The 25,047-nt window shown below is 40.6% G+C and overlaps 1 protein-coding gene across 1 annotated transcript in view; it reads left to right on the top strand.

The window, feature by feature from the left end:
• Nucleotides 1-456: 456 nt before the first annotated feature.
• The window catches only part of Snx7 (sorting nexin 7), an 81,712-nt gene continuing 57,121 nt past the window's right edge, over nt 457-25,047 (top strand). The window contains exons 1-2 of the mRNA XM_034499355.2: nt 457-652; nt 22,597-22,779. Coding sequence (XP_034355246.1) covers nt 491-652; nt 22,597-22,779 — 345 coding nt within the window. The 5' untranslated portion in view covers nt 457-490. The remainder of the gene's footprint in view (nt 653-22,596; nt 22,780-25,047) is intronic.

Genomic DNA, 25,047 nt, shown 5'->3' with positions numbered 1-25,047 from the left:
AAAATCGATTGAAAACCAGGAGGTTCTGATGCCTTTAATTTCTGCATTAGTCTCTGTAAGGACAGACTGGGGGTGGGGGGGGGAGAGTCACAACCCAGGAAAAAGGCACTTTTCAGTACAGAAAATATTGCTGGGTCAGCAGCTTGTGCATATAGATCTTGCCACCTCACACACAAACCTGGTAGCCCTTAGCTGTGTCAGTGTGAGAACGCCACCTCCTGTCCTCAGGGCCTCCATCGCCCACCCCAGCATGGTTCCTAGAGTCAGAATTTGAAGCCCGGCTGCTGATCAGAGCCAGGATGGGGACACGCAGGCCCCAGCGCTCTCCCGCCCCGGCCCGGCGCCGCGGGTTCCCGCAGTTCCGCGTCTGCGCACGGCCGAGGGGCAGGAGCTGGGCTGGCCAGGGAGGCGCAGGGCGCCTCGGGAGCCAATGGGCGCGCGCGGGGGAGCCGGGCTGGCGGCGGCGGCCGGCTGGGCGCGCACTGCCGGGATGGACGGCGAGCGCCTGGCGTCGGGCTCCGCGGAGCTGGCGGTCGGGGAGAGCCCGCGGGGCGGCGCCCCGATCCCGAGTGGCAGCGGTTCCTGCAGCCTGCTGCAGGCCGATGTGCTGGATCTGGACGAGGACGAGGACGACCTGGAGGTGTTCAGTAAGGTGAGGGCAGGGGATGGGGCCATTGCCGTGGCGGGGAGTGCCGGTCCAAGGAAAGTTCCAGGGTGACTCAACTCTCCCATGGATCCGGAGCTGGGGACAGTACACTCAAACCTAAACTAGTGGTTCCCTCCTCCTGACTTTTATCTTACCAGTGGCAGGGCCAAGGCTCAAGGACTGAAAAGTTCTGATTTTTATTCCCGCTTCGTCTTTCCATTTTTCCTTGCTTGACAGGGACATTCCTTACCTTAGGAGGGTGGCCTGAAAGTGCTCCTTCCCCTGATTGCCTTAGTGCAGGGAGGTGGTTTTTTGCTTTACTGTTGTTATGTATAAATGGGAGAGTTGAGTCACCTTCTGAGAGAGTCTGGAAACCTGTGACCATTGGGTGTAGAAATCCTTTCAGGATTGAGAAAGCCTGGCCTCCACCACAGGCAGAGCTGAAGACTTTGGGCAGTTATTCTGGTCCAACCCTCAGCGCCAGTCTGCATATTTCCTTCCCGTTTGCCTTGGAAATCTAGCCTCAAAGGCACTCCCTGGCTAGTGTTATAATTAGACAGAAATGGACATATGGGCCCTTAGTGACAGACTTGGTGCAAACTTGCCCTTCTGAAAGTTGGAAACAAACAATCAAAAATACCTTTGTTGTGGCACAGTTCAGTGTCACAGAAGTTTTTTCAAAAGGGCTCAGTGGGAACATTGTATCAATGACTGAGGCGCCTGTGCAGTGGTGACGTGTTTCCTTGAGATGTTAATTCAGCCCACCAACTTAAAACTGTTAAACAGAAGGTAGCAAGTAACCACCACACTTGGACTCCAAACACTGAACTCACAAACATCATTTTGCACCCCTAGAGCTCGTGAGGTGGTGGTACACCCAGTTGCATTCTAAGTAGATGGTGTGTCAGTTATATGTGGTTAGCCTTTCTTTTTATATAAATTATAAAACTGGAATAATTTCATGTTTAGTTTCAATACTATAAAATTGTAATATTTCTATTTATTTGTGTTTGTGCACATGCGTGCGTGCGTGCACGTTCCTTTGTGCACAATTAGAGATCAGAGCTCAGCCTGCATTTCACCCTTTCCTTCCACCATGTGGGGTCTAGGGGATTGAACCCGGGTCAATGGGCCCCATAGCAAGCACCTCTCCATACTGAGCCATCCGGTGTCCCAAATCTGCTTTTTTTTTTTTTTTTTTTTTTTTCTTCGTTATACATACACACACTTTACGTTCAGGTCAGTGTGAAACATACAAAGTTGAGAATGGAGTGTTGAGGTTGAAAATTCTCTATCAAATTCATCTGGAATTGCTGTAAATTCTCCTGGCAGCCCCTTTCCCTTGGTTCTGTATGCTAGCTCACCCCTCAAGAATCCCCATCTTAGTGAAGCCCTGTGCTCAGAGATGGTTCTGAGATGGTAGAGCTATTTATTTGCTTGAGTCTATGGGAACGCTGAGGATTGCTGGAGTTACAGATGTTCTCAGTGAGAAGGAAATGACAGATTGAAGCCATAAGCCTTTGAATGCACATTCTTCTTACATTGCCTAAAGCAGTATCAGACTAGGGAAAATCTCCTCAGGAATCCAGCCGTTTGCTGAGCTTTCTTTTAAAAGGTTATTATTGGAAGTCATACACACTCTTCAGATGGCTGTGCTGGTGGGTTTGTATTCTTCTAAAAAAAAATGGGTTTCCAGACTTTGTATGTTTCAGACATGTACAAATGCTTCTACCCTACTTGCTCCTGCTTCTTGTAATTGCTGCCTAGAGAAAGTTAAGAACTATGCCCTTACAAGTTGGCAAGTGTGGGTGTAATGATGGTTAAAGTCTAAAGAGAACACTATGCTGAAAAACTATTCAGTTACTCCCAGCTTTATTCCACGTTGTTAAAACTTTCAACCATTAACCACAGTTAGACAAGCAAAATTCTGAAGGACTCCACTGGGCCAGTCCTTTCCATGCTCCTCTTCTCCTCCTTCCTGGAGCTCTACTACCATCCAGCCTTCTCCAGGATGGGGTTAGCCTAGGAGTAATGAGGCCAACTCCCTCTGCCCAGTCAGGTTACATTTACATTTATAGTCACGTCTTCTCTGTAGACTATTTGTGAATCTATACCGTTGTCCCTTTCAGATCACCTTGAAGAATAAACACTTTGATGAAAACATTTTTCTCCCACAGTATATTCTACATACATGACAAATACATGTTTTTCTGTAAAAAAAAAAAATCTAAGTATTCTTGGTAATAACGTGTAGTATATGTTTCTTCTTCTCATAGTCTTGAAGCCTAAATGGCAAGATAGACAGGGACTAAGAGGCAAAAAACACCAAGAGGAATGGAAGGAAAAGCAAAGTGGGCTGAGTTTTCAAAAATCCACTGGCAAGTAATTGATCTCAAGTCCCTCCCCACCCCACCCCCAAAAGTGCAGAAAGTCTTGATTTAAAAGAATAACTGAAGGACACCAGGGAACATACTAATGGCATAAGGCAATAAAGTAAAAAGAAAATAATATGCAAATAACAGCAATCATGTAAAATTTGTCTTTGAACTTGGCCACAATGAGATGAAAGAAAAATTAACTGAAAGAAAAGAGGCCAGTTCTTTCCTCTTTTTTTTTTTTTTTTTTTTTTTTTGGCAGTTACAGGCATGTGTTACACAGGTGTGAGGTTTGTACACATGTTTACATGAGCAAGAGCACGTGGGGACCAGCGATTGACTTCTTGTGTCTTTCTGGTTCACTCTCCACCCTACATATTAAAACAAGGTCACTCAGTGAGCCCAGAGCTGGCGTTTTTTTGCTAGTCTGGACAGGCAACTTGCTTCAGGGGAGTCCCTTTATCTGTCTCCCATGTTGGAATTAAGAGGCTACTTCCTGTTAACTAATTGGCAGGCTACTTCCAGCCCCACCCAGCCTTTTACTTTGGTTCTGGGGATCAGAACTCTAGTAATCGTGTTGTACAGCTAGGACATTACCTGCTAAGCCGCCATGCAAGTTCAAAGTCTCTTCCTTTAGAGACATATTGAACATTATTTGAAAATTATATAGACACGTAAAGCTGCCCTTATTTTATTACACACCATCACATCTACTTACTTTTGAGATGTAGGATATGTCCCTCCAAATGCAATAGGTAAATATGCTTCTAAAATGTAATAAACCAGGGCTGGCGGGATGCTTCAGTGGTTAATAGTCTTGGTGCTCTTGCAGAGGACCGCAGCTCAGTTCCTAGCACCCATGTGGCACAGTGTATAACCACCCCTAACTCCAGGACATCCTGGCCTCAGTGGACACCTCCACATCCACACACCCACATATAGTCATCTGAACGAAAAATCTAGTAAGTCCTTAAAAATGGACCAGAAAGAAGTTTTGAAATATCAGGACCAGGAGCAGTTCTCGTTTCAATCTCTATCAAGGCCACAGAATGGGTCACTTTGTGTTTTGTTTATAAACTTTGGAAAGAAAGAACTGATCCATAGAAGACAATATATCTCCTATGAATATAGAAAATTTTAGATTTTATAGTTAAAAAGAAGTTTAATAACAGACATGTTTATTTTGAAGGGGTTTGAAGGAATACCACATTCTTGTATAAAAGGTTATTTTTTGAGAGATAATACATTATAATTATTGGAACAGTCAACCTTTTTGTTTCTGTTATGGAATACCTAAGGCTAAGTCACTTTGTGAATAAAAAAAAGTTTACTTATCACAGGTTGCTAGAGGCTCAGGGATGTGATTATCATCTCAGCTGTGGGGAAGGCCTTCTGTAAATGGCATCATATGGATGGAGTACACAGGAAGAAGGAACTATCACATTTCCAAACAGGAAGCCAGAGGGACCGGGAGAGTCCAGTATTGTTTTATATTAAAGACTCTCCTGAATGAACCAAGTCTGTATCCCATGAGTACTTCTTTAGGTCTAAGCATCTCCCAGTAGATCTAACCATCTTTGGGTTCCACTACCCCCAGTAACCTCATACTAATAAAAAGCTCCTAAGACCATATGAAAACCACAGCAATGAAAGGGGACATACTACACTAGCCAACTAGTCTATCAGGTATATATGTGTGTGTGTGTGTGTGTGTGTGTATGTGTGTGTATATATATACATATATATGTATAATATTTATAGCTATATAATCTATTATATAATCTATTATGTATATAACATATATATTATTATATATGTATCATGTATCATATATTTATTATATATTAATTTTATATTATGTATCATATACCATATAGTATATGTTCTATTATTTATTTATTTATAATTATACAAATACACACACACGCATAATGTGTGTGTGTATATATATATATATATATATATATATATATATATAGTCTGGAAACCTATATACTTCATGTTTGTTTTCCCAATCTCTGTTTTGTGTTAGATGCTCTACCAGTAATTACCCTGATAAAAGTCAGAATTTTCTTTAATTCTTTAAATGCTATATTAATTCATGGGTTACTTACAGGATTGATGTTCTGCGTTAAGGCACAAACAAGGTCAAACAAGTTCCAGTGAAGCACTTAAAATCTGATAGTAGCAAAGTCCACTTGCATTGCTCTGCTGGAAAGGGGCGAGGTATGGAAACTGGTGCAGGCTGGAGTTGTGGAGAAGGGGGCCAACTTCCAGAGCAACACAGACTGCCAGCAGGGTTGCAGCGAGGGAGAGAAACAACATGTATCGGGCTCGCTGAGTTCTCCTTTACCCTCATTGGATACCATGCTCATGTTTCTCCCCAGGGAAGCTGCCACAGTGAAATCATTATAAGGGCAAGCCTTCTAGAATACAGCATGTAGATAGAGGGAGTGTGAGGTCGAAAGGAAGGGTAACTTGGTTAGATCGTACAGAGTACCAAAAGGTAGAGAGCAGCTTCAGATGAAGATTACCATTTTGTATCTCTCAGTTCACCTGTTCATCTATGATGCAACCTACCATGCTTCTATCGAGCAATGGGCTCTGTGTCTCTTTCCTGCAATCTCTTCATGGAGATGGTGTGAGTATCTTGTCCAATACTACCGTTTGATAGAAATGGTGCTTTACGGGTTCCAAGGCCAGTTCATAAAACCGACCACAATGTCCTCTTTGTCTAGAGGGGCACTGTCTGAAAAGTCCATCCATATATTTTATTCAGATCTCCTATCTGGTCAGAAACGGGTCAAGAGTTTCCAATGTGTGTGTGTGTGTATGTGTGTGTGTGTGTGTGTGTAGATATGTGTCTCAGACTACTACATTATGGGTATTAGTTACTTATTTTGAGAAACTGGATATTAAATACAGGCAAAGCAAGTATTCTACCACTAAGTGCCATTCATAGCCCCTAACCAATACAAACGGATGGTTTGTTCCATAACAGTAGCAACTATAACAATCACCAAACCTGTGTAATGTCATCAACATTCCCATCTTAACAACTTTTAGTAGTGGTTTTGGGAGCAGGGCTGTGACATTTAATTGGACTGAATGTTAATTGATAAGAAAGATTCCAGTAGTCATTGTAAGTGAAAATAAGCCAAGACACAGTCTTAGTGGTTAGGACCAGAGACAGCCTCCACCACCTGTGTTCAAAATCCTGGCTCCACTAATTGGAAAATTAGAAAATTGTTTCTCTGGGGAAGGTCATTTGATGGCAGTGACTCAGATGAAGACAAACAGCAAGTGTGATGATTAGATGAACGTCTCTGTCCCTTTTACCCTAGGACCTGTTTCTGTATTGTAGGTCGGAGAGATGAGAGCAGAGGGGAGGAGACAGGGAGAGAAGGAGGAAGAGAGGAAGGGAGGAGGGCAGGAGGAAGAGGATGAATAACTATAGATCTGGCCATTTCCCTCCCACCCGCTGGAGATTCTGCTCTGCAATCAGCTCTCTTCCATGCGCAGTGCTCTTGTATATTATTTTCTAAATGAAGGAAGGAAAGAAAAGAAAAAGGATGAAACCCCCTCATCCTCTGTGTGAGCTCTCGTATGCGACCAGTTATAATACTAAAGGAGGAAATCTCAGACTAAGTTGGACAGGTACTTTTTATAGGACTGTTTTATAGGTAAGCATTCCATGTGGATGCTGGTGCCTGGAAGATCAATATGTACAAATTACAACAGTAGTGCATCTAAACAAAAGCGGCTCTTTCAAGGTCAGGAGTATTTACCTACCGTGCTGTAACCTGAACTGTCTGTGCCTCCTCTGAGGAGGTTCCTCCCTCCTACTTTGACGGGGGTCTGGTGAGGTGGAAAGCTGTATTCAGACAGAGTCTGAGAAGCAGCTGAGGCTTATTTCTGAACCAATGCCATCATCTTCCATTGACGCTGGAGCTGATAAAAGTTTTGCTACACCACTGCTCTTCCTGCACGCCACCCCCACACACCATGTGCCCTGAAGGCAAATAGACAATGGTACTTACTAAGGCTGTGTTTGGGTAACTGTAGCTGTGAAGTGAGACTTCAGAAGAAGCAAGATACTTACCTCAGGAAATACTTGGGCTTACTCTTTACTCTTTATGAAGAATCATGGTGGGCTGGGTGAGTTAAATGTTTACAGTTCGAGGGTCACAAGCAGGACTGTGGAGCTAAAAATTAGTGAAGTGTCATTCAGTTCAAAGTTGAGTTTTGTAAGTGTTTGCTCCCATAGGAAAGGATTTCTGGATGGAAAGTGTTCCGACTTTACTCCTGTGGGGCAGGTGCGTGTGTGGGTGTGTGTGTGGGTGTGTGTTTGAGAGAGTGTTTCCCAATGTAACTGTTACAGCTCTGAAGGAAAAGATATCCTGGCAGAGCCAAGGAATACCACAAAAATCACACTGCACAACACACACAAGATATTCATTGGGAGGGAAAAATACGTGAAGATTGTCTACTTGGGCGAGAAGCAGAAGAGGACTGAACAGAAGTCTGGGTTTATGAAGTGTTTCTTGGAGTGCAAAGGTAAAACTTTCCAAGGTAGCCTTGGATTGGAGGGATTATGTGGCCTGATCTTGGGACAAGATCAGGGATTGGTGAATTATGTTTTTCCTGTATGGTGGGATGGGGGGATTCTTCTACCTTGAGTTTGGGAACATTAGGGAAGTCTGGAAGCTGGGTCATGGCCACTGGAGCTCCTCAGAGACAGGGTCTAGCCACTAGAGCTCCTTAGGGGTGGGGCCGAGCACCCCACTCATATAATGTATAGGTGGAATTTGATGGCCTGAGTCGCCAAAGGTGGGACTTGTACACTGCAGAGAAAGTTGTTTTTCACTGATTCAGGGGGTATGACTAACTTACAAGTTTTCTTGATGCACTTTCTGAAATGAGAAGGATTACACAGTGCTAGTCTGAGTTCTGTCACTAAGAGTGTTAGTACAGGCTGGGTGACTAATGGTACCAGAGGAAAGCTGGCTGTGACTCTTGATCTGTCCTTTCCTACGAGTAAGATGGGGTTCCAATGGAATTTTAACATATTAAATTAACTGGATAGACAGTGGAAACACATCTTAAGTTGACAGCATGTTGGGGTCCAGCTGTGGTCCTGTGTCCTCAGCTTCCTCCTTTCTCAGGGTGTCCAGATGCAACTGCACACCAGGCTTGGAGGATGAAGGGAGTCTGGAATGAGTGGGGTCTGCAGGATCCCAGTCAGGCTGGGAGGGAATGGGGGTAGGATGGTGATCAAGAAGACCTCCTCCAAGAGTCTAAGGCCTTCTCAGATGATCTTCAGTGAAACAACTCTCTTAGACGATCTTAGCTTGTGCTTAACTTTATTAGGGGTGAACCAGAGCTGTATATATTAACTTTAGAGAGTGGAAAAAAATTTTCAGGGTGTATGAAATAATTGGCTGGAGATTAAAGTACTGGAAATGCCTCATTTGTGTGTAGAGTCGTTCCAGGAATCCCAGGTTCTTGATGGCAGGTTCTTAAAGGGTAGACAGTTGCCATGCATAGGTTTGCCAAGGACTACTTGATCTTCCCCAGGTATAGGATGTGAATGGGTCTCGCTCCACAAACAAGGTCAGAGAATGGGTAAGCCATGCTGGTAAAGGGAGTCTTCCATTTTACCCAGAGCTCTGAGGAGATATCTGTTATGATAGACCGTGACTTAATTATCAGGGTTTCCCCATACCCATTCCTTCAACTTAATGCCCATGGCTAATAATATCTTCCATTTACTAATTCTCATTATATCATTTTTTTAAGGGAAGAAGTAATTCTTTTGCCTCACATATTAAGAGAAAATACAGTCTGTTAAGGTATGGGACATAGTATTTGATAGGACATAGTATTTGGAGCATAAGGTGACCACTGTCACTGTGTCTAATCAGGATATGCAGACCCAACTGTCTTTCATTCCATTTAATTTGCTGCCCTATGTGTCCTAGGTGCTGAAGGATCCAGGACACAATGCCCCATATTTTCTTGTATTTCTACACCACTCATTCGCTATGTCTGCCTATACTTCTGAAATACTTCTGTCAGTTCTTTCTTTTCCCTTCCGTTTACATGTATGAGCATTTGCATGCTTTTACATGCATGTAAGCATACACATGTGTGTATGTGGATGCCCTAGGTTGATTCTGGGAGCCATCCTTCATTGTTCTTCTGCCTTATTCCATGAGATAGGCTCTCTCAATCAAACCCAGAGCTCACTGATATGGTTACCCCTTGCTAGCCAGTTTGCTTTGCGGATTCCCTATTTCTGTTGAGATTACAGCTGGACAGCCATGCCCACCCTGCACTTATGGGGGGTTCTGGGTATCTGAACTCTAGTCCTCTCACTTATTTAATCACGGAATCATGTTCCAAACCCAGCTTTATTGTCCTGCCTTTAGAATTAGTGTTCTATTATACTCTCACTGGCCCGATCTGAGCAGTTACTTATGTGCTGTCTTAGTTACGGTTTCCTTTGCTGTGAACAGACACCACGAGGAAGGCAACTCTCATAAAGGACATTTAATTGGGGCTGGCTTACAGGTTCAGAGGTTCGTTCATTATCATCAAAGTGGAAAAGCATGGCAGTGTCCAGGCAGAGGTGGTGCTGAAGAAGGAGCTGAAAGTTCTCCATCTTGTTCCTAAGGCAAGCAGGAGAAGACTGTTTTTCAAGCAGCTAGGAGGAGGGTCTCCAAACCTATCCCACAGTGACAGATTTTATCCAACAGGGCCACACCTCCTAACAGTGCCATACCCTATGAGCCAAGCAGATCTGCCACTTGTGGTTACGTCTGTGAATGACTGATAGAGTCTTGGGCTCTTTACTCCCCTCATCTTCTGCCTCTCTTGTGTTGGGTGTGCTCACACACATGGGTGAGTGGTCATGTTCCTGATGATTAGGACATGAATTAGCTTTGCTCTCTTCTCCACCCCTTTCATTCAGTGTCTTGATCAATTGCACATCTTAAGAGCCATTTTGGGCTGGTGAGATGGCTCGGTGGTTAAGAGCACTGATTGCTCTTCAAATCCCAGGAACCATAGGGTGGCTCACAAAGATCCCTAATGAGATCTGATGCTCTCCTATGGGTGTCTGAAGACAGCCACAGTGTACTTTGGGCCTGAGCGAGTTGGGGGTGGAGGGAGAGAGCCAGAACAAGAGGCAGAAGGGAAGGGCTGATTTAAAATACAATGTCTTAGAGCCCATTGCTGAAAGGATGACCCAGACTCCTCTGAGCAAGATTCTCTGGTTGTGATCTAAGTCCGCTTCCTTGCCACTCCTGATCTGACTTTGGTTTTTACTTCTGTGTAATTATTGTTGGGGCAAGAAAACAAAATTCTTCCTTCAATTTATGGTGTGACTTAGAGCTACAGCCTCTCAGAGTTACTCCTCTTTCCACACATACAGTTAATTTCTTTTTGTTTTGTGCTTTTGGTGACACTGTTGTGAATGGCCTGATATCAATGAATTCTACCTTATAAATAGATACTCTTTCTTCTCTGTAATGCTTTTATTGCTTGCATGTTCCCAATAAGCTAAGGTCATTGAAGGTAGGACAATTAAATACAGAATGTTTGATATTTAGTATCCATTTTATTGGCAAATGATATGTGCCTTGAGAGTTTTAGATTGATAGACCTGATTATTAAAAATAACTTACTAATGATCTAGTTCCAGTAAAGTCAGTTTGCATTATATTGTGGTTTTTTTTTTTTCTCCAATCCAGATACGAAACTAAGTAGAAGGAAAACAAATTACTCCTAATCAGTGGTAGGTAATGTTATTTCCACATGACAGAGAGCCTGCTGAGTTGGGCCTGGATCCTGGATAAAGCTGCCTCTTTGTATTGCATGGAAAGAGATAAATACCAGGTGTACAAATGACAGGAGAATCATCAACAAACTCTCTGTTTGTGTAAAAGTAAATCACTAGCACCTGACTCAGGGGGCTTGGCTAGAAGGCTGGAAGGCAACTCTAGATGGAAAGGGGCAAAATGCTAAGAGATGGATACGTTATAAAGCATCATTTAAGGCTGGAAAACTCAGTGCAGAATAGGGCAGCGACCTCTCCAGCAGTGGTCCTCAGCCTTCCTAATGCTGTGCCCCTTCATTACATCATGTTCTGATGACCCGCCCCTCCAGCCATAAAGTTACTTCATTACTACTTCATAACTGTAATTTTGGTACAGTTATGAATCACAATGTAAATATCTGATATGCAGGATCATCTTAGGCAGCCACTGTGAAAGAGTCATTAAACCCCCAAACAGTCAAGAGCCACTGCACTATAGGGCAGGGGATAGCAGCTCCTTTAAGTAGACACAAGTGTTTGTCTATTTCTATCTTCTTGCTCTGGAGCAATGTAGAACGTGGTCACAAATACTTTGGGAAGCTGTTAGCAACATTTTTTTTTTAAGACTTCAGTGTCTAAAAAGAATATCTTATTCTCTGCAGTTTTGTTTTTATCCTTAAGGGACCTACTGGTATCCCCTGGCACATTTCTGAAATGGCAGCCTGTTGCAGTTTTTCAAGTAGGTACAGTGATTACAAGGAAACTCAGATGCACTGCTGTGCAGAATCTACCCGCTTCGTGTGTCTGTTCATTTGTACTCTGCATTCCAAAGAAGATGCATAAGTAATCACCTCAGATATATATATTTTTAAGGTTTCTCTATTAGTTGTTGAAAAAAATCATATCATGAAAATAAGTTACCTGTTTTGGACAGAATATTTGATAACTCTGGTATTGTATCTGTCAACCCTGATGGAAAGCACAGTGTTATCTGTAGTAAAGAAAAAGGGAAATAGAATTATTAGAAGATACATTGAAATCACTGGAACACAGTAAGTTGAGAAAGTTAGGCCAGTAGTATTTAAAAATAAAAAGGATATTTTAATCAATTTATAATTTTAAATTATTATTATTATTGTGTATGCGTGCGTGCGTGTGTGTGTGCGTGTGTGTGTGATGACTATACAACTATAGGTGACCTTGGTGACAAGAAGAAGATGTAAGATCCTATGGAGCTGGCATTATGGGAGTTGTGAGCTGCAAAAGTCAGTGCTGTGAACTCATTGAGTCCTCACACTCCATCCTCCTGCCTCAGCTCTCCATATCTAGTTTTGAAAATGTGCTTTCAACTGCTGAGCCATGTCTCTCTGTCCTTTATGTTTAATTTTTACTTTGGGAAATACTAATACATGATATGTCCGCTCTTTTAAGGACCAGCTGTGCTGAGGTACCTCTTACATGCATTAGAATTCACCCATTGTTACGAGGGAGATAATTTCCTAAGTCAGCTAACTGAGTGATACAGTGAATGCAAATGAGGTGCAGGACATTTTCATGTCCCCAATAAGATCTATCATAAATCCAGCCAAATCCACCCACTAATCCACTACCTTTTGTCTTCCGGGATTTACTTATTATGAGTCAAACCGTACTGGATATGGAAGTTTATATCTGACTTATTTAATTGGGAAATTTTGTTTTGTGTCATTTTGTTTGAGCCAGGGTCTTTCATATGTCTCAGGCTAGCCTCAGACTCTCATTCCTCTGTGCCCTGGCCCTGACTGCTGAGGCTAAAGGCGAGTAGCACTGTGACTAATATGCTGGGATATTTTTGAAGTGCATTTTTGTTGTGTTTTAAATCATAATTTAAAATGATTTATTTTGCTATCAACTTAAATTGTTGTTATGTTTTTCTTTGTCTGAGGTAAGGTCTCTCATAGCCCAGCCTGACTTTGAACTCATCATTCTTCTCCCTGTTCCCCTTCTGTGCTATAATCACAGTCCAGTGCCTCCATTCCTGGCCACATAGGTGTTTTTATGGTTGTGGTATGAATGGTAGACACTTATGTGTTTTTAAGATGGAAAACAGCTTCATTATTTAAAATGAAATGTGGACAGTGTAAAGTCTGTTCCTAATTAAATTGGAAACCTTGCTATTTGTGACCAAAACCATGTGAGATTCTTGGCAGATCAGTCTTCAAAAGAAAAAAAAAGAGAAAAAAGAAAAAGAAAGGAAGGAAGGAAAGAAAAAGGAAGGAAGGAAGGAAGGAAGGAAGGAAGGAAGGAAGGAAGGAAGGAAGGAAGGAAGGAAAGACGGGCCCTAATTGTTTCTCTTGTACAGACTCAGCTAGCTAAAGGTGAATGTTTGTTTCAACTTGAGTATCTTCCATTTTCACTGGAGTATGCCATAGTATACAAACCCAAGGTCTCAATGGTTTACTAACAACGAGCATTTACTTCTTGCTTGTAGCCCTGTTTGCTGGGCCTGAACTGTGCTTCTCTGATAGTCTGTGAGTCTGCTCCACAAATCCTCTTCATTTTGAATCCATGCAAAGGAAATGTCTGATAACTAGGACATGATGTTCTTTGGTAGAGGAAAAAAGAACACGTACCCTGATGGCAATGGGCAATGGTTCTGGAATCTTCTGTTCAGATGCATCCTGCTATCCAAGGCAAGTCCCTGGTCAGACCTCTTGATTGATTTTCTTTTGTCAAAAAGCTATTACAAATTGCCTGGCAATTAAAAGGTAGCATAGTCCTCTTGCAGAACGAATCCTGCTACCTCTGACCTTGGCCCTGTAGAAGTTTTAGGCAGCTAATACACTGGGTCTTTCTGAAGAAACAAAATGAAATTTGTAATAAAGTGTTAAATATTTTTAACAAGAAAAAAACTTTCCATGAGATAATACATCGTGGAAGCACAATTGAGGTTCAGTGTAACTGCATTTGGTTTCACAATTAATTGCTTGCAGCTGGCTATGTCCATACTTAGTCCCAGTCAGACCAGGTAGAAGACACAGGTACTCCTCAGGGTCCTGCTATGTGACGAACATCTTGCTGTTGGATTTCAAGGGCTGTTCATTCCGGACATCTCCCCCCTCTCTCAAGGACCTACCACACAAAGATGTGAATAGCTAAAAGTCTAGCTAACTCAGTACACTTTCAACTGGTTTTGGTTGATTAGTCTGTCATCAAAACCCAATTACCCATTTCTCCATCTCCTATCTGTGCCTTCAGCTTTTACCTCTTTCCTGCCTTGGGTTAGTTGATCACTTACTGTACTTCTCCTTCCTCAGGGTTGAACAGTGACTTGTGTCTCCATAGAGCCCTCCCCTTCCAAGACAGCTTTACAACACTCTTCCTTCCTGCCCTTTCACCCTTTCTTTTCCCAGCATGGTCCAGGTTCTTTAGAAGCCTACTCCTTTCTTCATTGAAACTTACTTTTTTTTTTTTTTTTTTTTTTTGGCTTTTTTTTTTCCTGGTATTTATAGACTGAGTGTGGCTAAGTGATTGAGTTGTACCTCAAACTCACATGCCATCCTCCTGCCTCAGCTCTCCAAGGGCTAGGAGTAAAAAATTAGGTATGAAAACATACCTAATTTTTTTAAAGAAGGTCAACAAAGCTTACCATTGCCTCACAGGTGAATGTTCTTGTTTTTCTAGGGTTTATTTATTGTTTACAAATAAATGTATTACATCCTTCCCTACTACCCAGCTAATATATAACCTCTACAGGAGGGAAAGTGCTGCCAGTCCTGGCCCCTCTTGCATCTTCAGCCCAGTGTCAGACATATAATCACATAATGGGTATTTGGTGAACATTTGTTAAATGAAAATAAAACCATGATAGTAAGTGCCTTCTCTCTCTCTCTCTCTCTCTCTCTCTCTATCTCTATCTCTATCTCTATCTCTATCTCTTTCTTTCCTTCTTTGTAGTGACAATGGTCATATGTTAGCTCAGTAAATTTTTGTATTCCAATACAGCATAAAATCTGAATGGCAGTTAAATCACACTTACCTGCATTGGATTGTTGAGGGAATTAAGCAAGATAATACACACAAATATTGCTCTCACTTAGAAGGCTCAGGATTCACCATGGAGCTTAAGATGGCTGCTTTTTATTGTACAATCATCTACTTTAGATTTGTAAAGAGACCTACCAAGGATCAATCATACAAGCATATTTCTGTCTTTCTGGAGCTCATTTTTTTTAAGAGTTGATATTGTGACAATATACTGATAGTCTAGGTGGAGATCTGAATTATGACTACTTAGTTCAGTATGGGATATATAGCAAAACTTTCCATGTATTCAGAGGAGCTGCTGTGGTGATAAAATATAGGCTGTAGTATACTTTTAATTTGGAATAAGTAGAACATATATTTCTCAATTATTATTGAGAAAGATACCAAAAATCTGTATATATATCCTAAGTGCTGTACCTCATACATAATTCCTGTTTGGTTTTTGGTTTTTTTTTTCTGAGGGAGTCTTTAAATATTGAGTGTGTCTATTTGAATTGTCTGTTGACTTTTCTAGTATGTGATAAGCATATATTAAGCCTTCCCAGAAATGAGCTATAAACATCTAGGCTCTTTGCCTGGAAATGTCTATCTCGCCACATCTTTGTTGAAGGGACTGGTTTTAGTTTATTATAAGTGTAAGAACACTTACCTATGACTTAAGAGCCCAGCCCATGGTTTCCCAGTCGCATATGCAGCATCGTGTGTCTGTGGGATTCATACTGCCAGCCTCTTTAGAAGTTCTAGTTAGAGTATTTTTCCTGGCTTATTCTGTTTCCAGTTAGTCATCGCCATATCCACAATTGGAAAGTTGGCTGATGTTTCGTGTATGCATCCAATACCCCAGACTGGCTTTTAAACGGCTGCTTTAGAAGGCTTGTTATCGTGTGCAGACTTAGCATTCCTGGTGTAAATAGCTCTGAAACAATAAAGCAGTATCTGTTACTGAGGCACACATGTAGATGCCAATCATTGAAAAAAACCATCCTAAGTTTCATGAGAAATGAGTTATCTCAAAGAAAACTAGTAGACAATTTTTCCTTAATCATGGCTATACCTTTATTATACTTACTTAAATGTACCACTTTAAACTTTTAGGATGAGTTTTGTACTGAGGAGCTAAGTGGCTGAGCACTTGCCTACCATAACTCATGCCATGGGTTCGATCTCATCGCTACAAAAAAAGTAAAAAAAAATAAGTATGAATCTAATAGAACATTCTATTGCATTTGAAACACAGACAGTTTACATATCAGGTAGTTATCTATAGTGTTCATAACATAAACCGGGGTAGATATGGTTGAACTTATTTTCGTAAGTAAAGTTTTATTAGAGTGTAAGTTCACACGGTCATTTATATACTGTCTATAACCAATTTCACATTATAATGGCCAAGTTGAAAATATTAAACAAAGAACAGATAGCCTAAGAATCTCCAAAAATTTACTGTTTGGTCTGTAATCAACACAGATAATGCATATAACACCCTCAAACAGACATTGCACAGGTTACATTTATTATTTATTTATTGTCTTCTCCATACTACCCCTCCATGATACTTGAGATTGGCCATTTTATAAAAAAAAAAAAAAAAAAAAAAAAAAAAAAAAAAAAAAAAAGCATTGATGTAGAAGCTGCCTATTCCAAGATCAGGAAGCCTCACCTAGTGAGGGCGTCTTGCTGCTTCAGTGCTGGAGATTGAAGGACAGAGCTGGCATGTGACAGCCAAATGCAGGAGACAAAGAGCAGAGTCTCTTCTATCACCCTCCTCTCCAGAGAACCAGGGTAGTCCTGTGAGAGCAGGAAATCTCCTGACAGGGCAGTGTGGGGACTAATGAGCTGGCTCAACGGATTAAAGACTTCACTGTTGAAGTCTGATGACTGAGTTCAACCCTCAGAGCCCACAGTGGTCAGAGAGAACCAACCCCTAAAACTTGTTCTTTGACTTCCATCCATGGGCTGCAGCATGTGGCCACACCCCACAACTCTTTTTTTTTTTAACAACACTGTTAAAAGAGTAGGTATGTTCATGGCTGTCCTACCGTGTGGTCCCAGGTTATTTAGGACCTTTCTCAAGGACTGCAAAGGAGAAATTAAACTTCAGAAAAGTCAAGATCTCATTGCCTTTCATTATCATTACACTGCTAATTAAATCTCCGCATGAGCTTGGGTAGAGACAAAGCATGCTCTAATTATATAGCATATCCCCCACCCCCGCCCCCAGGAAGGAAAATTGTGTCAAGTAAAATTATGCAAAGATGCCTTTGTTTCAGAATGTTACTGTAGTATACAAAGCCCAAGGAAATGCAGCCGTATCTAAGGCAGCACTGTCAAGAAATTAAAAAAAAAAAAAATAAAAGAAACTGAGAAATGAATATATGAATTGTGGCGTATTAAAATGAAGATGTGTACACTACCAAGAAATAAAACTTAGGTCAAACAAGATTAGGGTGTTGTGAGCTCTGCTATAGAGAACGGCCATGGGTAGCATTTCCTCTGATCATGTCTCCTCCGCTCTTCTCAGGCCTGTCTCATTTATTTTTATTATTATTATTATAAGCAGGCAGATTGGAAGGATTTGTAAATCAAAACACAGCTGGCAAGCCTAAATTTAGGTCTATCAAGATGAGGGTCCTTCTTTACAACAGCTTCTTCAACTCCTGGCTTCTCAAATTCCTTCTACTTGATGCCCTTGATGTTGTGTGTTTTCTTTCTTTCTTTCTTTCTTTCTTTCTTTTTTTTTTTTTTTTTTACCAGATGTCCCTTGGTGTTCGTGTTTCTCGTGCCTCAGCATTTTTGTTCGCATGGCCCTTTCATGCCAGTATTCTGATTTATCACATTTCTCACATTGATTTCTCTTCCCCCTCTACTTGTAAAAGGAAAATCGTTGTTTAGGCACAGATGGCAGATGAGACTTAGCATTATCAGAGTATCAGAGTATTCATGTTATATTCATGAGCTATCCAGAGCAGCTTGTTAGTAAAGAATATTGAGAAAGGACACCTCCTCCCTCCCCCAAGAGAGGTCATGTCTCACCTTTGAGTGTATTTCTCTTGGTTTTTATCTTCTGAACTTTCAATTACTGACAAGCCCTCCTGGATTTTAAATTTCAGTTGTAGGTTTCATTTCTTTCTTTTTTTTTTTTTTAGATTATTTTTTATTGGATATTTTATTTACGTTTCAGATGTTATTCCCTTTCCCCATACCTTCTCCCACCCAGAGACCTCCCATACCATCCTGCCCTCCTGTTTCTATGAGGGTGTGCCCCCACCCACCCACTCCCACCTTCCTGCCCTGGAATTCCCCAACACTGGGGCATCCAGTTTAGAAACTAGGAGAGAGACAGAGGCCTGTCTTGGGAACCCTAACTGGAATTGTGTATTAACCTACAAAAAAAACAAACAACAACAAAAACAAAACAACAACAACAACAAAAAACCCAGCCAGCAACTTTATCATGTCTTCCTTCCAGCTTGCCTCCATCTTCCAGTGTTTACTATGTACAAAGGTAAAAATGGAAACATTGAATTAGTTTTAGTTTTCTAGTGCTGCTGTAACAAATGATCAACAGACTGGGCTTGCCAACAACAAATAATTGTGCATTTCCCAGATATGGAGGCCACTAAGTGAAGAAGGTATCCCGTGCTCCTGACCTGGGCTTTTTCTATAGCTATCTTTGTGTTTCTTCTTTTTTCTTTTCTTTTTCCTATCTATCTTTCCCCATTTTACAAAATATCTTTTACAAGAATACTAGTTATATTCAGTTAGATGTCACTCTAATGAACTTATTTTACTTTTAATGATTTATTTTTCCTATTGTAATTTTGTGTGGGGTGTTATGTGTATAAAGTCGGGTGTGGGTTCCCATGGAAACCAGAGGTTTTGGATTCCACTGGAGCTAGAGTCACAGGCCCTTGTGAGCCACCTAATGTGGGTACTGGTATCTGGACTCAAATCTACAGGATCAGTGCAGGAGGCCAAATGAACACATTTAAACAGGTCTATAAAGGCCTTGTCAGGGGTAGAGAGACAACTCAGGTGTTAAAGTCCATGAATCTTAATTTGATTCCCTCTATACCCATGTTTACCAAACAAATAAACAAAAACCAACCAACCAACCAACAACAACCAAACAAACCAAAACCAAAAGAAATAAACAAAAATCCAGTCTTGGTTACTTGTCTATAACTACAAAAATAGAGACATGTCTATACGTTAGGTCTTAATGCTCCCTGTTCAGCCACCCTCTCCTTGGAGACCTCTGAGACAAAGGGAGATGCTGTCTAAAAGGAGATAGACAGCTCCTGTGGAATGATACCTAGTCTCCTCTGATACCTAGTCTCCTCTGCTCTCCACGTGGGCACACCCTCAGACACACGCATCGGCACCCCACATACTTGCCTTCACACATACATGAGCATGCATGAACACACAGAGGCACACAAAGACCCTCATCAAATAAAGTCACATTCAAAGGTACTAGGTGGTACCTATGAACATATAAAGTCAACATATGACTTTAGAAAATTTGCGGGTTTAGGTTAGAGGGCACCATTGAACTGATAGCAGAAAGAGTTATTGAACCAAGAATAACAACAGGGAAACCTGCATTTAGTTTAGATTGTAGATGATTTTGCCATTTGTGACACTGATTTCTGAAGTCCCTTGAATGTTTTCTCTAACAGTGGACTGTTGCCTTGAGTAAAGATAGAACACAATGTATTGCTGCAGTGTATTTGGCTCTCTTCTTTGTTATATATTCAGATCTTGGTTTTCTTGGTCTTGTGTATGTGTTTTCATTGAATTGGCAGTGCAAAGAGTATTAAATATAATTCAAGTAGAGATTTGTTACACAGATCATTTCCCTTCTGTTACCAGGTCTGGGGGGAAAATCAAAAAGATATTTGTCCGATGCTTAAGGGACTAAGGTAGTCTTGAAAAACTATAGGTTTCCAAGACGGGAGACAAGGAAGACGGAGAGGGAAGGGGAATAGATGCTGGAGGTGAATCCTTTGTTAGAGAAAATCGTCTATTAAGGATTCACTTTTCAAACCCACCAACCACAAAAGGGTAAATGGCTTAATTGCTTCTGTGTATCTATTTTCCTCAGTTATTTATGTCAAGGTACATTTTTAAGTAATGTCACCATATTTTCTTTCCTCTTGCGGGAGAGAATACATCTAAAACTACTGTTGCTTTTCTTGAGGTTTTAAGAGTGTTTTTGAGGGATTCATGGTAATTTAAATCTCTCTCCTGAAATCATCCATGCTCTAAATATTCAGCCTGTAATTTTCTTCCTTTTGCTGGGTATGGAAGCATATTTTTATGACACTACACTGCATGCCTCAGAATTGTGAGCCTTCATAAGCCAGCCCAGGTCCTTCCCACTCTACAAAAGGCTGCATTTGAAGCAGAGAAAATAGAACACAAAATTACTTAGGAGGTGAAAGAAGTGGGCTGTGGTGAGCAGAGTGGGTGGGCACAGAGAAAGCCAGAGCACAGCGTGGCATGCAGTGTCAGGGAACTCTCAAGGACATTTTGCCTGCCAAATTAAAACTCGTCAGTTTAGAAAGTTACTGTTTACATGGGATGGTGTGTGAGATTAATTTTTGTACATACCAGTGGAATGTTTGCTTGGGAACTCCAAATTCTGGAGTTTGGAGTTAATAATGGCTTCTTAGGGTTCTGTTGGGTAGTGTCCTATATTTTACTTTAGACAATTATACTCTTTTTGTCATTGTTGCAAACTTTTAAATTTATCTATTTAACTATCTAACACAGATGAGCTGGAAAAAAAAAAAAAACACAAACTGTCATTCAAAGTCCCCTGTCAAATGGACCTAGGCAACTCTCTTAACTTGCCGGTCATGATTCTTACTGCTTCTGAATATTAGCATACACGAGGTTGACTATAGCTACTTGAATATAACTTTCTTATTATAAAACCAAACACATTGATTCTTAAAATATTTGGAAAACATAGAAAGTCACATAGAAAAATATAAACTGAGAGCAATGTCTTTGTTAGGGAAGAACAAATTTTAAGGATCCATTTCTTTCCAACCCACCAACCATAAAAGATTAGATGGATCTTAGTTAACTGGGATGACCTGAGACATCTCAACATCTGAAACACTATGTTAACTTACTTTTTTTTCTTTCTAGTTGATAAATGTGTTATGTGTTCTCTATCCTTTTTTTTTTCTCCACTTTGTTCCCCTTTCCTTGATCAAGCATATAATAAACATTGGAATTCAAGTGGACCCAGGTTTTATGAACTATCATTTTTTTTAGTGACACCATGGAACTTTCCCCCAAGCATTACATCAGGCTGGAGAGAAGGCTTAGGGGTTAGGAGTGTTTAGTGATCTTACAAAAGACCCAAATTACTGTTCCAAACATCTGCATGTGTGATACACAACTACCTGTCACTACAGCTCTGGGGGATCTGACATCTTGTAATGGCTTGTGCAGGCCCCTGAGCATGCACACACACATACACACACACACACACACATACACACAATATACATATATTTTACATATATATATATATATATATATATATATATATATATATATATATAAAATAGATAAATAGATGTTGAAAACATACAGAACATTACTTTGGATCATTACATTACATGCTATCATCTAGGTACAGTTCATTATATCCCATCATAGAGGTGGAAATTACCTCATTAAACGTTTGTTTCAGGGAATTTCTTGTTTCTGTATTTTTGTGTATTTGATTAACCATAATAATTGCCCTTTACTACTTGGCGCAATCATGCCTGGCAGCTTTGGTACCTTGGCAGGATGACCCTGCTTCTGTGATGGTATTTTCTTTTATTCTATTTTATATTTTCTATGTCCTCACAGGTAGAAAAAAGAAAATAGAAAAACGGTTAGTTATTGCCTCCCCTTCAGCCTCACCATAGGGCTGTCAATGCTAAAGTAAGACTTTACCTTCATAACTCAATCTGTCTCTTAATACTATTGCATTAAGGAGTAAGGTTCGATTTGTATTTTAGAGATATTTGTATTGAATACTTGAGAATCCAAATATTCAAAGCAAAGAAATCTTGAAAGGTTATGACTTTTTTCCATTGTTGTTAAGGTAGAATTTATGAGCAAGCATGAAAATAAATGTTTAGTATCCATATAAAAAATACTTACCAATCATATCCAACTATGAGTCCAGAAGTGCTTTTTGGTTTTGCCATACTTTATTAATATTAGTAACATCTCAGAAATCGAAAATTGTTACGGCTTCTTTTGAAGTCAGTTTTTGTATGATTGCATGGGTTATATGCTTTTGTGCATATATATATATATATATATATATATATATATATATATACATATGTATATATAATGTCTGTTAGAAAGAATGTGCATTATATGTGTGTATGTGCTTTTACATGGAGGTCAGGGGTCAGAGTTCAGTGCTGGGAGTATTTTCTGATAGGTCTCCACCTTAGTTTTTGAGTTGAGCTCTTTCATTGAATTTGGAATCAATCTATTCAGATGGGATGGCTGGCCAGTAAGGCCAGAGAATCAGCCCTGTCTGCCTCACCGGTCATGAGATTACAGATATGCACACCACGCCTGGGTTTTATGTGGTTCCTGGGTGTCTGAACTCACATCCTCATGCTCTGCAGCAAGCCCCTCCCCAACCAAGCAATCTCCCCAGTGTCCAATGTTAACTCTGTAAGTGCTTTGTTCCTTAGGATGCCTCACTGATGGACATGAACTCATTCAGCCCTATGATGCCAACATCCCCTTTGTCAATGATAAACCAAATCAAGTTTGAAGACGGACCAGATTTGAAGGATCTCTTCATTACAGTTGACGCACCTGAGAGTCATGTCACTACAATTGAAACTTTCATCACTTACAGGATCATAACCAAGGTAACTTCTGAGTGAGCAGAATGCCATGTGCTCTTTGAGCTTCTGGAAACACTTCCTGGTCATGTAGTTCAGTGTTGCAGAATCTTGTTCATTGACGTTTTCATTAAACGTTTTGGGTAGGAGATTTCATCTGACATATCTTTACTTGGTTCCTATGAAATTTGATATTTGAATTGACTTTATAAAGTGGCCTTTTTATTTGGACTTCTAAGAATATTAAGATTTAGGTTTTTATCATAAAAATGACAACTAGCCTGGTGTAGTGGGCCAGGCTTTAAATCCTAGCACTTGGAGGCTAAGTCAGACAAAGCTCTAACTGAAGGCTACCATGGCAATGCAGAGTTCGGGGAGAGCCTGGGCTTCATGAGACACTATCTCAAAAGAAACACTCTAAATAAGTAAATAATTAGATTGATTCCTTTGGAAAAGAAGAGTCCTGCATTCCTAATACAGAGAGCAGTCACTAAAACCAGGACAGAGTAACATTTTATAGTGATAGTTTTTCTGAGGATTACAAAGTGTAGTACTGTTTGTTTCTCAGATAGAAGCAAACCACCCCTGTAGTGTGCAGGCGGAATACTTGTTGAACAATACAAGAGAAACCAATTCGAAAACGAAGTTTGCCATTCTTTACACACAGAAAGCTAATATCAGACAAAACAAAACTAAATATAGTCTGTTTCATTAAGTCTATTTTTTACGAATAATTTCTCTCTGCACATTAAATATCTTTTTTTTTTTAAAGGTTCACTCATCACCAGCATGGCTCTTGAGTTTTAAAGGGTATCACTTTAGCTGAGAGGGTTCTAGACTATGCCTCTGCAGTTCCATCTTTCAGCACTGTTGCCACACTATGGCCCTGTGTTCCTGAAAGTGTATATATGGACTCTCTCTCCTTGGCTCCTCATTTCCTCCAGTGCAAAGTGCAATCAGTCCCTCTGAGCCAGATCACGTGAGCTCAGGTCAGGGACAGCTCTGCACACAAGACTCATCTTCTACCCTTGAGCCTCTTCTCTGCTCAGGTAGAACTGTTTTTATGCTCTGAGTATTTCAGGTACCTCTTGGTCTCATGAATCCGAATATGCTTTTCCATCTGTCTGACATCTCCATCTCCTAAGATGGAATGAGTGCTATTTGTTTTTCAAAACTCACAGTATTAGCTGCCTAAGGAGGCTTTTCTAGCTGCTCAGTGCCTTCCAGTGTTCCTCTGTTCTTTCCAAGGAACACTCGAAACTGAAAATGTATCCTCAATTAAAAAAAAGAAAAGCAGACATTTTTAGTAGATGCTAGCTGGTTCTGTAACTCAGAGCTAGCCTTGTTCTGAGAATCGACCCAAGTGAAGTAATCAATGTAAAACATTTAGCCATGTGTATTAAGTGGTCAGTAACTGTCATCTACCCAACAGTAAGTAGAAAAGTGCATGTGGATGGGATTTGTATTTATGTTCAGAGAGTCTGAGCTTCTTAAGGAAGGGTTTTGTGTGTGTGTGTGTGTGTGTGTGTGTGTGTTGTGTATTATTTATTTTTATGTGCATTTGTGGTTTGTCTACATATATGTCTATGTGAGGGTTTTGGATCCTGGGGTTACAGACAGTTGTGAGTTGGCATGTAGGTGCTAAGAATTGAACCCAGATCCTCTGGAAGAAGTTAAGATGCTTTTAACTGCTGAGGCATCTCCCTAGCCCCTCAAGGAAGGTTGTATAATTCCAAATACAATTCTCAGGATCTACTTAATTAAAATCTAATTATTTTCTTGAATGAGTGAATGAAGTCTTTGTAATTTTTTTTAAGATTTATTTATTTTATGTATATGAATACACTGTAGGTGTCTGAAGACACCTACAGACACCAGAAGAGGGCATCGGATCCCATTACAGATGGTTGTGAGCCACCATGTGGTTGCTGGGAATTGAACTCAGGACCTCTGGCAGAGTAGTCAGTGCTCCTAACCTCTGAGCCATCTCTCCAGCCCAAGTCTTTGTATTTTTGTGGTGTCGGGAGAGGTTTCAGCAAGAGAGTGTGGAGTTGAGTAGAAATTTCTTTCCTTGCTATGTGTCTTGGGCATTTTAATCAACCTCTTTTTAAAAATCCGTTTCTTAATTTTTAAAAAGGTAACAGCAGTAACTATGAAAACTTTTGAAGAAACCTGAATAAATTAATATAAAAATACTATACAAAGCAGACCAAAGGCTCATAAACATCCTCTCCTAAGACTGCCCTCCTTCACTGTGAAATAATTATTTCTGCATCATCTGCACTCTTCAGAGAT

The sequence above is a fragment of the Arvicanthis niloticus genome, chromosome 4 (assembly GCF_011762505.2).
Source record: "Arvicanthis niloticus isolate mArvNil1 chromosome 4, mArvNil1.pat.X, whole genome shotgun sequence".
In the NCBI taxonomy this organism is placed as follows: Eukaryota; Metazoa; Chordata; class Mammalia; order Rodentia; family Muridae; genus Arvicanthis; species Arvicanthis niloticus.
Note: the sequence above shows the minus strand (reverse complement) of the source record. Positions and strands in the feature narration are given on the sequence as shown.